The following is a 14,326-nucleotide window of genomic DNA, read 5'->3' as shown; positions in this document are numbered from 1 at the left end:
AATTACGAGTTACATTTTTTGTACAATGGCAAAAAGAGGAATCTTTACTTTCTCAAGAACTTTGTTACATCCAGATAACAACTGAACAGTCCTTGGCTTAGAAATACAGGAGGAAGTGATACATGCAGTAGTAAGAGGAAGGAAAGTGCTTTGTCCTACAAAATACCTCCTCTACCTGATAACACCTACAATTCTTGTAGTTTAAATCTTTGTTTTTGGCTTTATGCGAATACCTGTGGGAGAAATGTCAAGTCTATGTGTGCTGAGTGGATAAAGAGAAGGATATTTTGTATACTGGTGGTTTGGAAATAAACCAAGTTTGAACAATGCACCATGACATGTTTCTCTATTGTTTCTTGAACTTAGTTTGTTTTCCAGTCACTGGCCTGTAAATCTGCCTAATACATTTTTGATATTGGGGGGAGGAACCCACTTTTATTTACATTTGAATTTCTAGAAATACATGAAGCAAAATGTACTTGATTGAAATTTGAAAGTATTCCAGTTGAGCGTTTTACAAACGTCTACAAGAGAGTTTGCTATTAGAAGCTCAGGACTTGGTTAGCATAAGAATTGTACCTTGAGATAAGACATGTTCATCATCTTATTCTCCCATAGATTTTTAAATCCACAGTCTACAGGAAAATAGGAGCTGTATTTTCATCATGTTAGCTGACTGATTTTGCACAGTTAATTTTTGGAGCTTGGTTTGCTCTTATCAGGGTTTTAGATGAATGAACCAGTTTGCTCTAAAAGTGTGGAATAAGTTAATTGCCTCAAAGGATTTTCTTTTTTCTTTTTTTTGAGACGGAGTTTTGCTCTTGTTGCCCAGGCTGGAGTGCAATGGCGCCATCTCAGCAACTTCCGCCCCCCTGGGTTCAAGCGATTCTCCTGCCTCAGCCTCCCGAGTAGCTGGGATTACAGGCGCCCACCACTACGCCTGGCTAATTTTTGCATTTTTAGTAGAGACGGGTTTTCACCATGTTGGCCAGGCTCGTCTTGAACTCCTGACATTGTGATCTGCCCTCCTCGGCCTCCCAAAGTCCTGGGATTGTAGGTGTGAGCCACCATGCCCCGCCACCTCAGAGGATTTTCAAAGATAGGACCTCTAGCGTTTTTGGTGTCACTGTGCTATAACTAGCCATAGACCATTTCTCTAGATCCCCTTTAATCCCACACTACAGTGTTAGCAGTATGGTAGCCTCTATTCACCTGGGACTTTTGCACACTTGAACTGAGGCTAGTGCACATTAAGGAGCTACATTTTTTATTTTATTGCCATTTAATTAATGTAAAATTAAAAATTGATACTCAACTTATTTAAAAATTTGTAGGTATAATTGGAGCAACTTGGATATGTGAATCTACCTTTTCAACTGTAAACTTTTTGAAATCTAAATACTTACTGAGCATTTCTGATGAAAATGTAGTGGCTGAATTGAGAAATGCTGTAAGTGCAACATACACCTTAGATTCCAAGGCTTAGTGTGAAAAAATGTAAAATATCTCACTAAATGTTTAAAACATTGATTGCATGTTGAAATTATATTTCAGATATATTGTGTTAAAGTATATTAAAATTATTTTCACCTATTTCTTTTTACCTTTAAAGTGTGGCTAATTTCGAGTTTTAAACTACGTTATATGGATAACATTTCTATTGGATAGCACATGAAATTATTGTGTCTATGCTTTTTAGATACTTGTTAAAAGGCAATGTGCTGGTAATCCTGTGGTCTTAAAAAGACGTGTGTTATTTTTGTTTATACATACATGTATACAAACATACATGTATACAAGTATACATACATGCATGTGTGACTGTAGTAGCCAGCCTCCCAGATCATATGTCCTGGTTTTCAGACCCTTGTTCAGACTTCTCCTGCATTATACCAGGGCTGGTCTGTGTGACCAGCAGAAGTCATGGTATGTCACTTCCTGAGAGTAGGTTATAAAAGATAAGAGGCCAGGCACAGTGGCTTATGCCTATAGTCCCAGCACTTTGAGAGGCCAAGGTGGGAGGATTGCCTAAGGCTGGGAGTTTGAGATCAGCCTGGGCAACATAGCGAGATCTCATCTCCAAAAAAAAAAAAAAACAAAAAAAACAAAAAACAAAAAAATTAACTGAGTATAGTGGTGTGCAGCTACTTGAGAGGATGAGGAGGGTCACTTGAGCCCAGGAGTTTCCGGCTGCAGTGAGCTATGATGGTGCCACTGCACTCTGTCCTGAGTGAGATCCTGCCTCTGGATATAAAAAAGAAAAAAAAAAAATCAGTGCTTCTGTCTTGGGCACTGTATCTTTCTTGGGCCACTTACTCTAGGGGAAGCTGGCTACCATGTTACGTGGACACTTAGGCAGCCTATGGAAAGGTCCACATGGTGAAGAACTGAGGTTTCCAGCAGCCAGCAAGGAATGGAGGCTTCCCAGCAATGATGGGATTGAGCTGGAAGCAGATCCTCCCCAAGGTGGGCCTTCAGGTGACTGCCCCAGCTGACAATTGGACAGCAACTTTGTGATTCTGAGCCACAACCACCTAGCTAAGCTGCTCCTGAGTTCCTGACCCACAGAAACTCTGAAATAATAAGTGATGTTGTTTTAAGCTGCTCAGTTTGGGGTTGTGTGTTACATGACAATAGATAACTAATATGTAATCTGAATGCAAAAAAGGTTCATTATACTATATAATAGCAAACAACAAAACCAAACCAAACCAAAAATTAATTAAATGTCCTCAAGTGGGAAACTGGTTAAGTAAATGATGGCATATTTGCTCAGTGGGATATTAGGCAACTGTTAAAAATGTTGGGTTAGCTGAATCCTCAGGAATAAAAGTAGCCAGTGGAAACCCATGAGGGTGTGAGAACCACTCAGGGGAGTCACATCAAGCACTGCTGACCAGGGACTACATTTATAAAAACATGACATCAACATATTACCCTCCCAATGTTTTATTTTTATTTCCTCTTTCTGTTTTCTCTCTCCTTTACCTGTTCTAGAGAATCCCATCAGAATACCTGTGGCCTTTTGCTGTCTAGCCTTCTTCATCAGATTGTGCTCCTTGAAGACAGGGACTTCTTACCTAGCACTGGGCTGGAGCAAAGGGTGCATACCATTGAAGTTTGAATAATAACATATGCATTTCCCATGGTTTTTAAACTGTTTTTCTATTATTTATTTTTAAAATTATTTTTGTATATTAATTAAAAGTTGTTATATATTTACAGGGTACAAGTACAGATCTTTGTTTTTTGTTTTTTTGGTTTTTTTTTGAGACAGAGTCTGACTGTCGCCCAGGCTGGAGTGCAGTGGTGCAATCTCAGCTCACTGCAACCTCCGCCTCCTGGGGTCAAGCGATTCACCCACCTCAGCCTCTTGAGTAGCTGAGATTGCAGGTGCATGCCACCACGCCTGGCTAATTTTTGTATTTTTAGTAGAGATGGGGTTTCACCATGTTGGCCAAGTTAGTCTTGAACTCCTGACATCAGGTGATCTGCCCACTTCGGCCTCCCTAAGTTCTGGGATTACAGGCATGAGCCAGTGCGCCTGGTCATGAGTACAGATTTCTTACATGCATACATCGCATAGTGGTGAAGTCTGGGCAGGGTTTTTTTTTTTTTTTTTTAAGCAAAATACAAAATTATAGGTAGAGTGAAACCACAACTATGGTTGCAAATGCTATGTAAAGCAGGTGAAAACAAATAAAGTAACTTCTAGATTCAAAAAGCATTACTTTGTAAAGATGTAATTCCAATTATTTTAGTTATTTTCTACTTTACCAGGACACTCCAGACCCTCTTGTAGTTTTGAGTTACTCTATTCAGCTTGGTCTCAGCTGTTAAAAGTCTGATGCTAAATTAGTGGTGGGGATGGGAGCTAAAATGACTTCAAATTTCCTCAGCCTATTGTTGTTCAAGGCTATAACCAAGTCTTTTTTTTTTTTTTTTCTTTTTTTTCTTTCTCACTTTCCTTTTGTCTGGTCTCCACTTCTTGACTTTTTCTTACCATGTTTTGAAGCTGCTTTTTACTTGAGTCCTTTGAGAGCAGCCTTACCTCCCAGCTGATTGTAATTTCTTACTAAAGCCCTGTTAACTTCAGATCAATGACTTATTTGACTCACTTGACTTTTTAAAGGAGCCAGAATTATTTTGCCTTTAAAGCAAATGTATGTATTTATGTTAACCCTTAAGCGCTCAAACACTCAACCCATGTGTTAGGGTTAAACTAATTGCTCCGATGATTGGGTGGAGGGAAGCGAGATAGAAATGGTGAGAGTAAAAAAAAAAAAAGAAAAAAAAGGGTGAGAGTAGGAAAAATGACATTTGTGTGTGTGTGAAAATAAAAATCACTCGAGACTTTTACATAGTAATATGCAAATTCTCCCTTTATGCTTTTCTCACTTCCACCTGCAATTGGAGATGTCAGTCTCTCAGCTGAGAATGATAGCTCTAGTGAGTCACTGTTGCCTATGGAGAGATGTTGTCTCGCAGATGTGTCGGTGTAGAACAAAGCTTTTTGTGGTAGTGGCCTCCATGATGCCTGCCTCCTCTTATTCACATCCTTGTGTAGTCCCCTCCCCCATTGCACCAATGCACTATAGCAGAGGCAATGCTATGCCACGTCCAGGCTTAGATTATAAAAGGCATTTCAGTCTTCTCTTTTGAATCACTCACTTTGGGGGAAGCCTCATCAAGAGTAGCCTATGTAGAGGCCCATAGGGTGCGGAACTAAAGATTCCCTTTAACCTTCCCACGAGTGTGCCTGGACACACATCCTCAATTGACTGCGGCCCCAGTTGACTTCTTGATTGTAGCCTAGTGATAGGTCTTGAGCCTGAACCTGGCAGCTAAGCCACTCCTAGATTCTTGACCTACAGAAACTATGAGATAATAAATGTTTGCTGTTTTAAGCTGCTAAATTTGGTGTGATGTTACATAGCAGTAGATAACTAAACCAGTTGTAAACAGCTGGGTTAGACCAAAACCTAAAGAGATTTTTCTTTTCTTTTTTTTTGAGACAGGGTCTTGCTCTGTTGCCTAGGCTGAGTACAGTGGCATGATCACACCTCACTACAGCCTCTACCTCCTGGGCTCAAGCAATCCTCCCACTTCAGGCTCCTGAGTAGCTGAGACTACAGGCGTGTGCCATCATGTCCAGCTAATTTTTGATTTTTTTTTTTTTGAGACAGGGTCTCTATATGTTTCCCATGCTGGTCTTGAACCTCTGGATGCAAGCAGTCCTCCCACCTTGGCCTCCCAAAGTGCTGGGACTACAGGAGTGAGGCACTGTGCCTGGCCAACAGATTTCTTTTACTTTGGAAGTGCTATTGCCAAAATCATACTGGAGTTACCAGTAAGTAACCAGCTGTGGTAATTGCAGCAACATATTTGTTATTATAATTTTACCCAATCATGAAAAATTTGGTTGAATGGGATGAGGAATTATTATTAACATAACATTAATATCATATAAGTGGCAGCCAATTTTAAATGTAGGGTTTTTTTTTTTTTTTTTTTTGAGACAGGGTCTTGCTCTTTTGCCCAGGCTGAAGTGAAGTGATATGATCTTGGCTCACAGAAACTTCTGCCTCCTGGGTTCAAGGGGTCCTTCCACCTCAGCCTCCCAAGTAGCTGGAACTATAGGTGCTTGCCACCATGCCTGGCTAATTTTTGTATTTTTTGTAGAGATGGGGTTTTGCTGTTGCCCAAGCTGGTTTTGAACCCCTGGCTTCAAGCAATCTGCCTGCCTCAGGTTCCCAAAGTGCTAGGATCCCAAAGTGGCGTGAGTCACTGTACCCAGGCAAAATGTAGGTTTTTTTGTTTTTGTTTTTGTTTTTAACCTGCTTTATTTCAAAAAGCCTTTGAAGTGATACAGCTGTATATTTTTATGGCAAAACCCAGCCCATCTTCAAACTGATAAATAGGGCCACCTAACTGCAAATAAATGATTAATTTATAACTTTCTTGTATTTTTTAATGAAACAAAATATAACTTTTGTAGGGCTTAGAAACAGTTAAAAGCAGTGTTTGAAAAAAATTAAAAAGCAATAAAGTTTAAAGAGATTAGAGTTCCAGAGGAGTTTTTTAATTAGTGTGCTGGATACTTATTTTTTTCTTTTTTCTTTTTGGAGAACCTCTTCATTTTGAATTCTTTTTATGAGTCCTCATGATCACTTGTTTGCTCAAATTCTGTCTCACATCTCCATTATGAGCTGAAAAATTATTCAAGTATCATGTTTAGAGTAATCCTTTCTTATGAGTCAACTTTTAGGTTTTTATTAATTTCTCAGAATTCTCTGAATTTTCTTATGTAACCACAATAGTGGTTTTTCCTCTGTGACCCCAAACATGACTTCAAAAATTAGGAGTAGAAAGAACATCACCTTTCCATGCCCAGAAAGCCCCGCACGGGCTGTTTTAGAGGCTGTAAGATTTAAGCCTGTGGTTGTAATGGGGTGGTTCAGGCTGCAGCAGGCCCACAGAGGGATGTGTTTTATATGGCCAGCACCATGTTGTCTCACACAGTGTTCTAAAAACAAAACGAAACAAAAAGGCCTGACAACAGTAGGCCTATATCTATATTCCTACATGGCGACACTGGGCTGAAACTCAGAAACTGCTGCCCCTTGTAGATGGTACCTAGACTTTTGCACTTCACTACTGCTCTGCCGCTCCCTGACCTTATTTTTATTTTTATTTTTAAGCATCCTCTGGCTTCATTTATTTATTGTAGTTACTTTCCCAGGCCCTGTGGGCATTTGCATTGACCACTTCTGATCTAAACAGACAACTAGCCATGACGTAATTGAGAGAGGTTGGAGGCACTGGGGCACTGTTAAAGCAAGATTACTTTTGTCTGATTTACCTAGTAACAACCATACTTATGCTATGCTAAGGGACATTCCTGTCTGCCCTCTTCCCTTCCAGTCAACATGGAGTCATTTCTAATGTTCCACTCACGCAGCTTTAGATTGTACTAATCTTATGAATGTTGTTGATCTTAAAAGTCCTCCTTTTAATTTACGTTCTCTTTTTGTTTTAAACTTAAACCTAAAGTCATACTGAGGTTTTTGATTATTCTAAGTTGAAGATTTTGATCCACTTAAATTGTAACACTTCTCGTGCCTGTTACTGACAGATCACGGCAAGCTTAGAAAACAAACAAACCAAAAACCCAGATTCCAAGAGCAGCACAGAATGAAATTCTTAAGAAAATGCAACTGTGTGAGAAGCAAAGTCTTGTCACCCCAAGTTTTTATATGTTATTACTGATCAAAAAATGGTATGCACATAACCCTCATAAATGTTGTTGGAAATAATTATGGAAAAACAGAGAGAGGCAGAGAAGTGTGAAAAGATGACACTTCCCTCTCCCTTGTCACAGTACCACAGAGGAGGCTGCCTCAGTTTCTTCACTCAAAATGAGCTATTCCTCAGCCAAATAAAACTAGTCATTCCTTTATTAAAAACAACTGATCATCAAATTTGGCGACTGTACATTTTTGTCTACATATATGCAATAAACAACTTTAATTATTATTTGTGAATAATGAAGGTGCTATTGGATAGTTTCCTCTGACAGTTTGCATTAAAAAAAAAAAGTTTAGTTAAACTATTGTGGAAAACAGTGTGGCGATTCCTCAAGGATCTAGAACTAGAAATACCATTTGACCTAGCCATCCCATTACTGGGGATATATCCAAAGGATTATAAGGCATGCTGCTATAAAGACACATGCACACTTATGTTTATTGCGGCACTATTCACAATAGCAAAGACTTGGAATCAACCCAAATGTCCATCAGTGACAGATTGGATTAAGAAAATGTGGCACATATACACCATGGAATGCTATGCAGCCATAAAAAAGGATGAGTTCATGTCCTTTGTAGGGACAAGGATACAGCTGGAAACCATCATTCTCAGCAAACTATCGCAAGAACGGAAAACCAAATACCACATCTTCTCACTCATAGGTGGGAACTGAACAATGAGATCACCTGGACACAGGAAGGGGAACATCACACACTGGGTCCTATTGTGGGGAGGGGGGAGGGGGGAGGGATAGCAATAGGAGATATACCTAATGTAAATGACGAGTTAATGGGTGCAGCACACCAACATGGCACGTGTATACATATGTAACAAACCTGCACGTTGTGCACATGTACCCTAGAACTTAAAGTATATATATATAAAAAAAAGGTTAAAAGTAAATAACCCCTAATGTTTTAAGAATGTAATATTTTAACTTTAATAAGGGTATGAATTAAGGCAGCAGGGTAAGGGTGAAAAAGTAAATGAATATTATTTCTAGTATATACTATTAATTCTTTCAAGAAGAAGAATTATACACTCTTTTCATATAATTTATTTAAAAAAATAGTGATAGAGGCAGGATGAACTAGCCTGTTGGATGTGTAATATGTATGATGTGTATTATTTAGGTGTGCCTTATTAAAGAGGACATACATTCTACCATCTTCTAAAATAAAAAACTTTCAGCTGTATTAAAAAATAAGCTAAAAATTTTATATTTGTTTTTTCTTTGTAATAATGATGCTAGTACAGTTAGGCCCAGCAGTAGCTATATGTATGGGTGAGAGACATGCTTGTATTTATTTTTTAAAAAATCACATTGAAGAAAATTTGGCAAACAGAGAAAAAATATACTACCCATAGTACCATCAACCCAGTATAAATGCTGTTAGCATGTTGATATAACATGTAGCCTTTTCTCTTTGCATTTTTAGACATAGTTATAACCACTTTTTAATCTTGTTTGTTATGTAACAGTATAGGATATGTCACATGTTATTGTATAATGGAAGATATATTATAAACATTTTTTGAAGATTTACTTAAAATTTGAAATGAGGCAATGATATTTTCAGGGACTGAAGATAAATTTCTTGGCTGACTGCTTTTTTTGGTCAACCTTTTATGAGCATCTAAGTCAGTACACATCAATCTTTGATTTCATAAGTGTGATAATTGAACATCTAAAAACTCATTTCCACTTTTGAGTTTAAAATGAACTTCATGAGATTTCTCCTATGGGAAGTGATTTTTAGGTGTGTGAAGTTTTGTATGTGTTTTGGTTGCTGCTGGGTTTTTTTGAGTAGAAAATACAGAAAAAACTGGGCACAGTGGCTCATGCCTGTAATCCCAGCACTTTAGGAGACCGAGGCGGGTGGATCACGAGGTCAGGAGTTCAAGACCAGCCTGGCCAAGATGGCAAAACCCTGTCTCCACTAAAAATACAAAAAATTAGCTGGGCATGGTGGCAGGTGCCTGTAATCCCAGCTACTCAAGAGGCTGAGGCAGAGAATTGCTTGAACCCAGGAGGTGGAGGTTGCAGTGAGCCAAGATCGCACCACTGCATTCCAGCCTGGGCAACAGAGCAAGACTCCATCTCAAAAAAGAAAGAAAGAAAGAAAGAAAATACAGAAAAAAAGAAAAGAGGAGAAGGAAGGAAGGTTGGAAGCACTTCCTGAAATGATACTTTTGTATACATTTTCCCTGAACACTCCATAGACCTGATTCCTGGCTGTGTTCTATACTTGTAGTGGCCTGTTCATGTATTCACTCTGAGCAGGATTTTCTAGAACAGAACAATGTTTTTATTCCCCTTCCCCAAGATCTAGCCAAGTGTGCAGCACATAGTAAGCACTTAACGAGCACTCAGTGAGTGAAAGAGGAGAGAAAACCATGTACAGACACCAAGCATAAGAGAGGAAGGAATTATATCAGGATGTTTTTAGCTGTAAGTTGTAGAATGTAAACTACAAGTGGCTTAAGCAATAAGGACATTTTTTAAATTCACATGACACGAAGTTCAGAGTAAGGGCAGTTCCAAAGCTGGTTTTGCAGCTGAACAGTGTCATGGAGTACCTGGATGTTTTTCATTTTTGTACTCAGCCATCCTCAGCATATTGGTGATTTCTTCCATTATAGTTGCAAGATGGATGTAGGAGTTCCAGATGTTATTTGCAGACATGACCATATCCAACAAAGAAGAGATGGTGTTTTCTGCTGTGTATCTCAGTTTTTACAGAGCTTTCACAGTTGCTTCCAGCTGACTTCTGCTTAGGTCTAGGATTTGCTCACAAGCCTCTGCCCTAGCTGACGATGGCTATTGGGTAGACGCCAACAGTGGCTGGCATAGAAACATCAGAGGAAACAATAATGGGAAAAAGAGTAGTGACAGAGGCAGAGTGAAATAACCTGTTGGATGTGTAATATGTAGAGTCTACATTATTTAGGCCTATTGTATTATTTCCTGTATATACATTCACTGTCTGATATTTAATATTAACATATGTTTGAAGCTAGGAGAACAATACTTCTAAGCAAAAAGTGTGCTACTCAAGAGCAGTAGAACCATATACATTTGGGGATGTAAACTATATGAAATTGCAAGTACAAAATTGCTAGGCCCACTTTAGGTCCTTGGAAACTTCATTACCTTCATGGCAAATCTTTTTCCACTGCCATCCTTAGCCGTCCCCACATTTAACATTGCTACTCTGGAGAGAATAGAAAACTTGGGTAACAAGTTAGAAGAACAGAATTTGCTTTCTTATTAACATTATGTTATTCTAAGGAAGGAAGATATTGCACTCAAGAATTACTCAAGGAGCAAGTCAAATGAATGGGAATTATAAAGGTAGATAATAGATGTTTTTTAAAAAGCATCTTGAGTTTTTAATAGTACTTTTAAACAGTTGTAGTTTGCTACATATTCTTTACTCCTATAAACTGCGTATAAAAGTGAAAATATATCAAAACAAAATATTCAGCCCATTATATATATATTCCAGGTGTTCTTAAATAGGAACGTATAAATTATTACTGTATGACACCTGTATAATTTGGATTGAGTTGAATTCTTAAGCAGAATGTCAATTACCAGAAAATGAGTATTTTATTTAGAAATTATATGTAATATAACATTTTATATTTTTTTCCCATTTCCTTTGGATGGGGGTGGGGGTGTGGTGTGGGAAGAGAAATAGTGATCACCTATGTCACCTGCTGTCTTCATGGTCTTCAGTCTATTGCAGTAGCATCCCAGAGGCTGTTTCTGAGGAACCTGTTACATTGCTAGATTGATACTGCAGTCTGTTGGCTATTGTCTTCTTTTTTTAAAACAAAGCAAAACAAAACATATTCCTCTCATCTACCTCTCGTTCTTGAGATTACTTAAGAACTTCCCATAGTATACTAGCTTTTACACCAAATTTTAAAAATTGAAACATACCTTTGCCAATGAATGTAGTGTTAATTTGCAGAAGTGTGTCATTGGCATCGAGTTGAATGAGCCTGTCACTTAATAGCCCTCCATTAATACTTGTTTAATGAAAGAATGAATGAACTGTTTATACAATATTGGGACTTCTAAGATAATTATGATAATTTAAGGGAAGCAAATATTGGACACTAACCTGTATTTGCTAACATTTTCTTTTAGAAGATGTGATATTACCAATACTTTGAAAAATCAAACACTGTATTATCTTCAAATTAAATACTTTAAGTGATATGCTAAATAGAGCTCTTAGCTTGACAGTTAAGACATTTATATATAACTAAGGCACTACACATCTGGGAAAATAAGAACATATTTTGAAAGGAAGAGATTCCAGAAATGGGTGTCTGTGATTCAGTAAGAGGGGCCATGAATACAATGTGAGTAGTATCTGTAACTGCATGTGGTGCTTTATGCTTCTCAAACGGCAGTTTTTCCATGATATTATATGGGTCTGCTTGCCTGTCTCCCATTATCTGTAATTTAAAATGTGCTATTTTTGTAAGCTATTATTCTTGGACATACAAGTAAATCAACATGTATATTCAAAAGATATGTACTTGATTTCTGACAAGAGTAAGATAAATTTATTATTGTATCTAAACATTAACATTTATATACAAAAGTTTATTGATTAGTAGTAGATCTCATTTTTGAAAGTATTTTTACATGTACAATGAAAAGGCAGCTTTCTATTTTGTATGAAAGTTTTAAAAAAATCTTTTAAAAGTACTACAAGATAAAAGGAATCTAAAAATTGACATTATTGGCACAAGATTCATGTTAATGTTTACTCACGTAAATAGCACAAAATATTGCCTAATTAGTGTGGTTGGTAAATTTTTGGTACTTAAATTTTCTCTGTTACTGTAAACCATGCATAAAATGCTTGTCTATTGAGAAGTGCAGAATTGTCAGAGCTTAAACAGCTGACATCTGCTTACTCTCTTAAAAAAAAAAAAAAAAAAGAACAACAAGCCATTTCAGCCTAATCTACCTCAAATGTGTTCATGTAAATGGAGGTCCATCTATTGACCTGTATTCTTTTCAGCTCAGGATTGGTCCACATGGTTTATGAAACCAGGAAGGCTGATTTGAAATGCAGATGTCGAGAGAGTGAAGTACACCCTCCCCTTTTTTCTTTGCTGTATCTGTCAGGGTGAAAAATGACTTGCACAAGGGTCAGTCACCCATACTCACTTAATTACTTTTCTTGGACCCACAGAACTGTCACAAGTTGTGGTGGATGCGGGAGCTGTTCCTCTTTTAGCACTCTGTATCCAGGAGCCAGAAATTGCTTTGAAAAGGATTGCTGCTTCAGCCCTCAGTGATATTGCAAAGCATTCTCCAGAGTTAGCACAGACAGTAGTGGATGCAGGAGCTGTTGCTCACTTAGTCCAGATGCTCCTGAACCCTGATGCTAAATTGAAGGTATTTCAAAATAAGGTTGAAAAGCATATCAGCCTTTTTATAATGTAAGAAAATGGAAATGCGTACACGTGAATATTTCGCATCTAAAAATAATTAGTAAATTATCATTGACAACAGAGATGAATATATTATGTATTTGGTCTCTTAATATGTGAAAATAATACCATAAGGATTAGATAACAAAGATGTGATTGGGGAAACTATGTATAAGATCAGAAGTAACAACAGTGTTAACATTAATAATTAAAATACAGAATCACATAATGATTAAATCTTTGGTTTGGAAAAGACCTAAAGATTTTTTAACCCTCCACCATAATATTGTTTCTTATGGAAATTGCCATATTTATCTTAGCCTTTTTTATAGCTTTCTAAAATCTGATTTTTAGTCAACAGTCACCAATTATACTTTTATATTCTAATAGTTACACCCTATAATGTTTTAAAATTGTTAATGTTAACTAAGCAATGGAACATTCTTTGAAATTGTATCAGCATCATGTCAAAGATATTGTTCTGCTTGATGATTTTTGTACTAAATGATCACATTTCTCATAAATTAGCAATTTCAGTATTGCATAATTAAGAAATGGTATTCATCCAGAGGTCATGTTATTTAATCATCTGTAATAGAGTTTCAAAATATTAAGAACTAATTTGGAAATTAGGAATTTTTAAAACTTGGGTATAAGACTAGAATGTGAATGTCTCAAGACTAAGAAGTCTTAGGTTGTTTAGGCATGTATATTTTTTTCCCTTTATAAAAGAATTTGAATATATATAAAACTGTTTAAATCTGAACTCTGTAGTGGATGCTATATAGTGTTTTGTTTTGGTTTTTTTTTGCTTCACAGCATCAGATCCTTTCAGCTCTCAGTCAGGTTTCGAAACATTCCGTGAATCTGGCAGAAATGGTTGTTGAAGCAGAGATTTTTCCAGTTGTACTTACCTGTCTGAAGGACAAGGATGAATACGTGAAGGAAAATGCTTCTACTTTAATTAGAGAGATTGCAAAACATACACCCGAGGTGAAAAGAAACTTCAAGCCACAATAATATGTAATAGTTTTAGTTTTTAAATAAAACATCAATTTGTTTATAGGGCCTAGGGGTTGTGGCACATGATCTAGATGGATTGGGATTTCTTGTCTTCTGCACTGCTGATGTTTTGGACTGGGTAGTTCCTTGTTGTGGGGGGCTGGTCCTGCACATTGTAGGATGGATGTTTAGCAGGATCCCTGGCCTCTGCACACTAGATGCCAAAAGCACCCTTCCCCCACAAGTGGTGACAATAAAAAATGTCTCCATACTTTGCCGTATGTTCCTCAGGGAGCAAAATTGCCACCGGTCGAGAACACTGGGTTATATTAGCTGAGTTTGAGCTTGAAATCTGTTTTTAGTCATTTCAAACTTTCCATTTCTAGATTGTGAGGACTATGGAACTTTGCCATCCTTACCATTTTATGTCAGCTGGGAGTAGTGAGAACACTATTATAGCTCCAGGTTGGGAGAAATCACAAAGGTCCCCTGGCCTACTGTTACCACTCCAGTAGCTGCTCTTACGTGGTGATTTCCCGCTCTGAGTTCT

General features: G+C 37.5%; 1 protein-coding gene across 4 annotated transcripts in view; it reads left to right on the top strand.

Moving 5' to 3' along the window:
* The window catches only part of SPAG6 (sperm associated antigen 6), a 65,662-nt gene that overhangs the window by 28,667 nt on the left and 22,669 nt on the right, over positions 1-14,326 (top strand). For all 4 annotated transcript variants that reach the window (XM_011991329.1, XM_011991326.1, XM_011991327.1 and 1 more), the window contains 2 exons: positions 12,534-12,739; positions 13,594-13,767. In XM_011991329.1, coding sequence (XP_011846719.1) covers positions 12,534-12,739; positions 13,594-13,767 — 380 coding nt within the window. The remainder of the gene's footprint in view (positions 1-12,533; positions 12,740-13,593; positions 13,768-14,326) is intronic.

This window comes from Mandrillus leucophaeus, unplaced genomic scaffold, assembly GCF_000951045.1.
Source record: "Mandrillus leucophaeus isolate KB7577 unplaced genomic scaffold, Mleu.le_1.0 Scaffold394, whole genome shotgun sequence".
Taxonomy (NCBI): Eukaryota; Metazoa; Chordata; class Mammalia; order Primates; family Cercopithecidae; genus Mandrillus; species Mandrillus leucophaeus.
The sequence above is the reverse complement of the archived record's forward strand: the minus strand, read 5'-3'. Positions and strand labels throughout refer to the sequence as shown.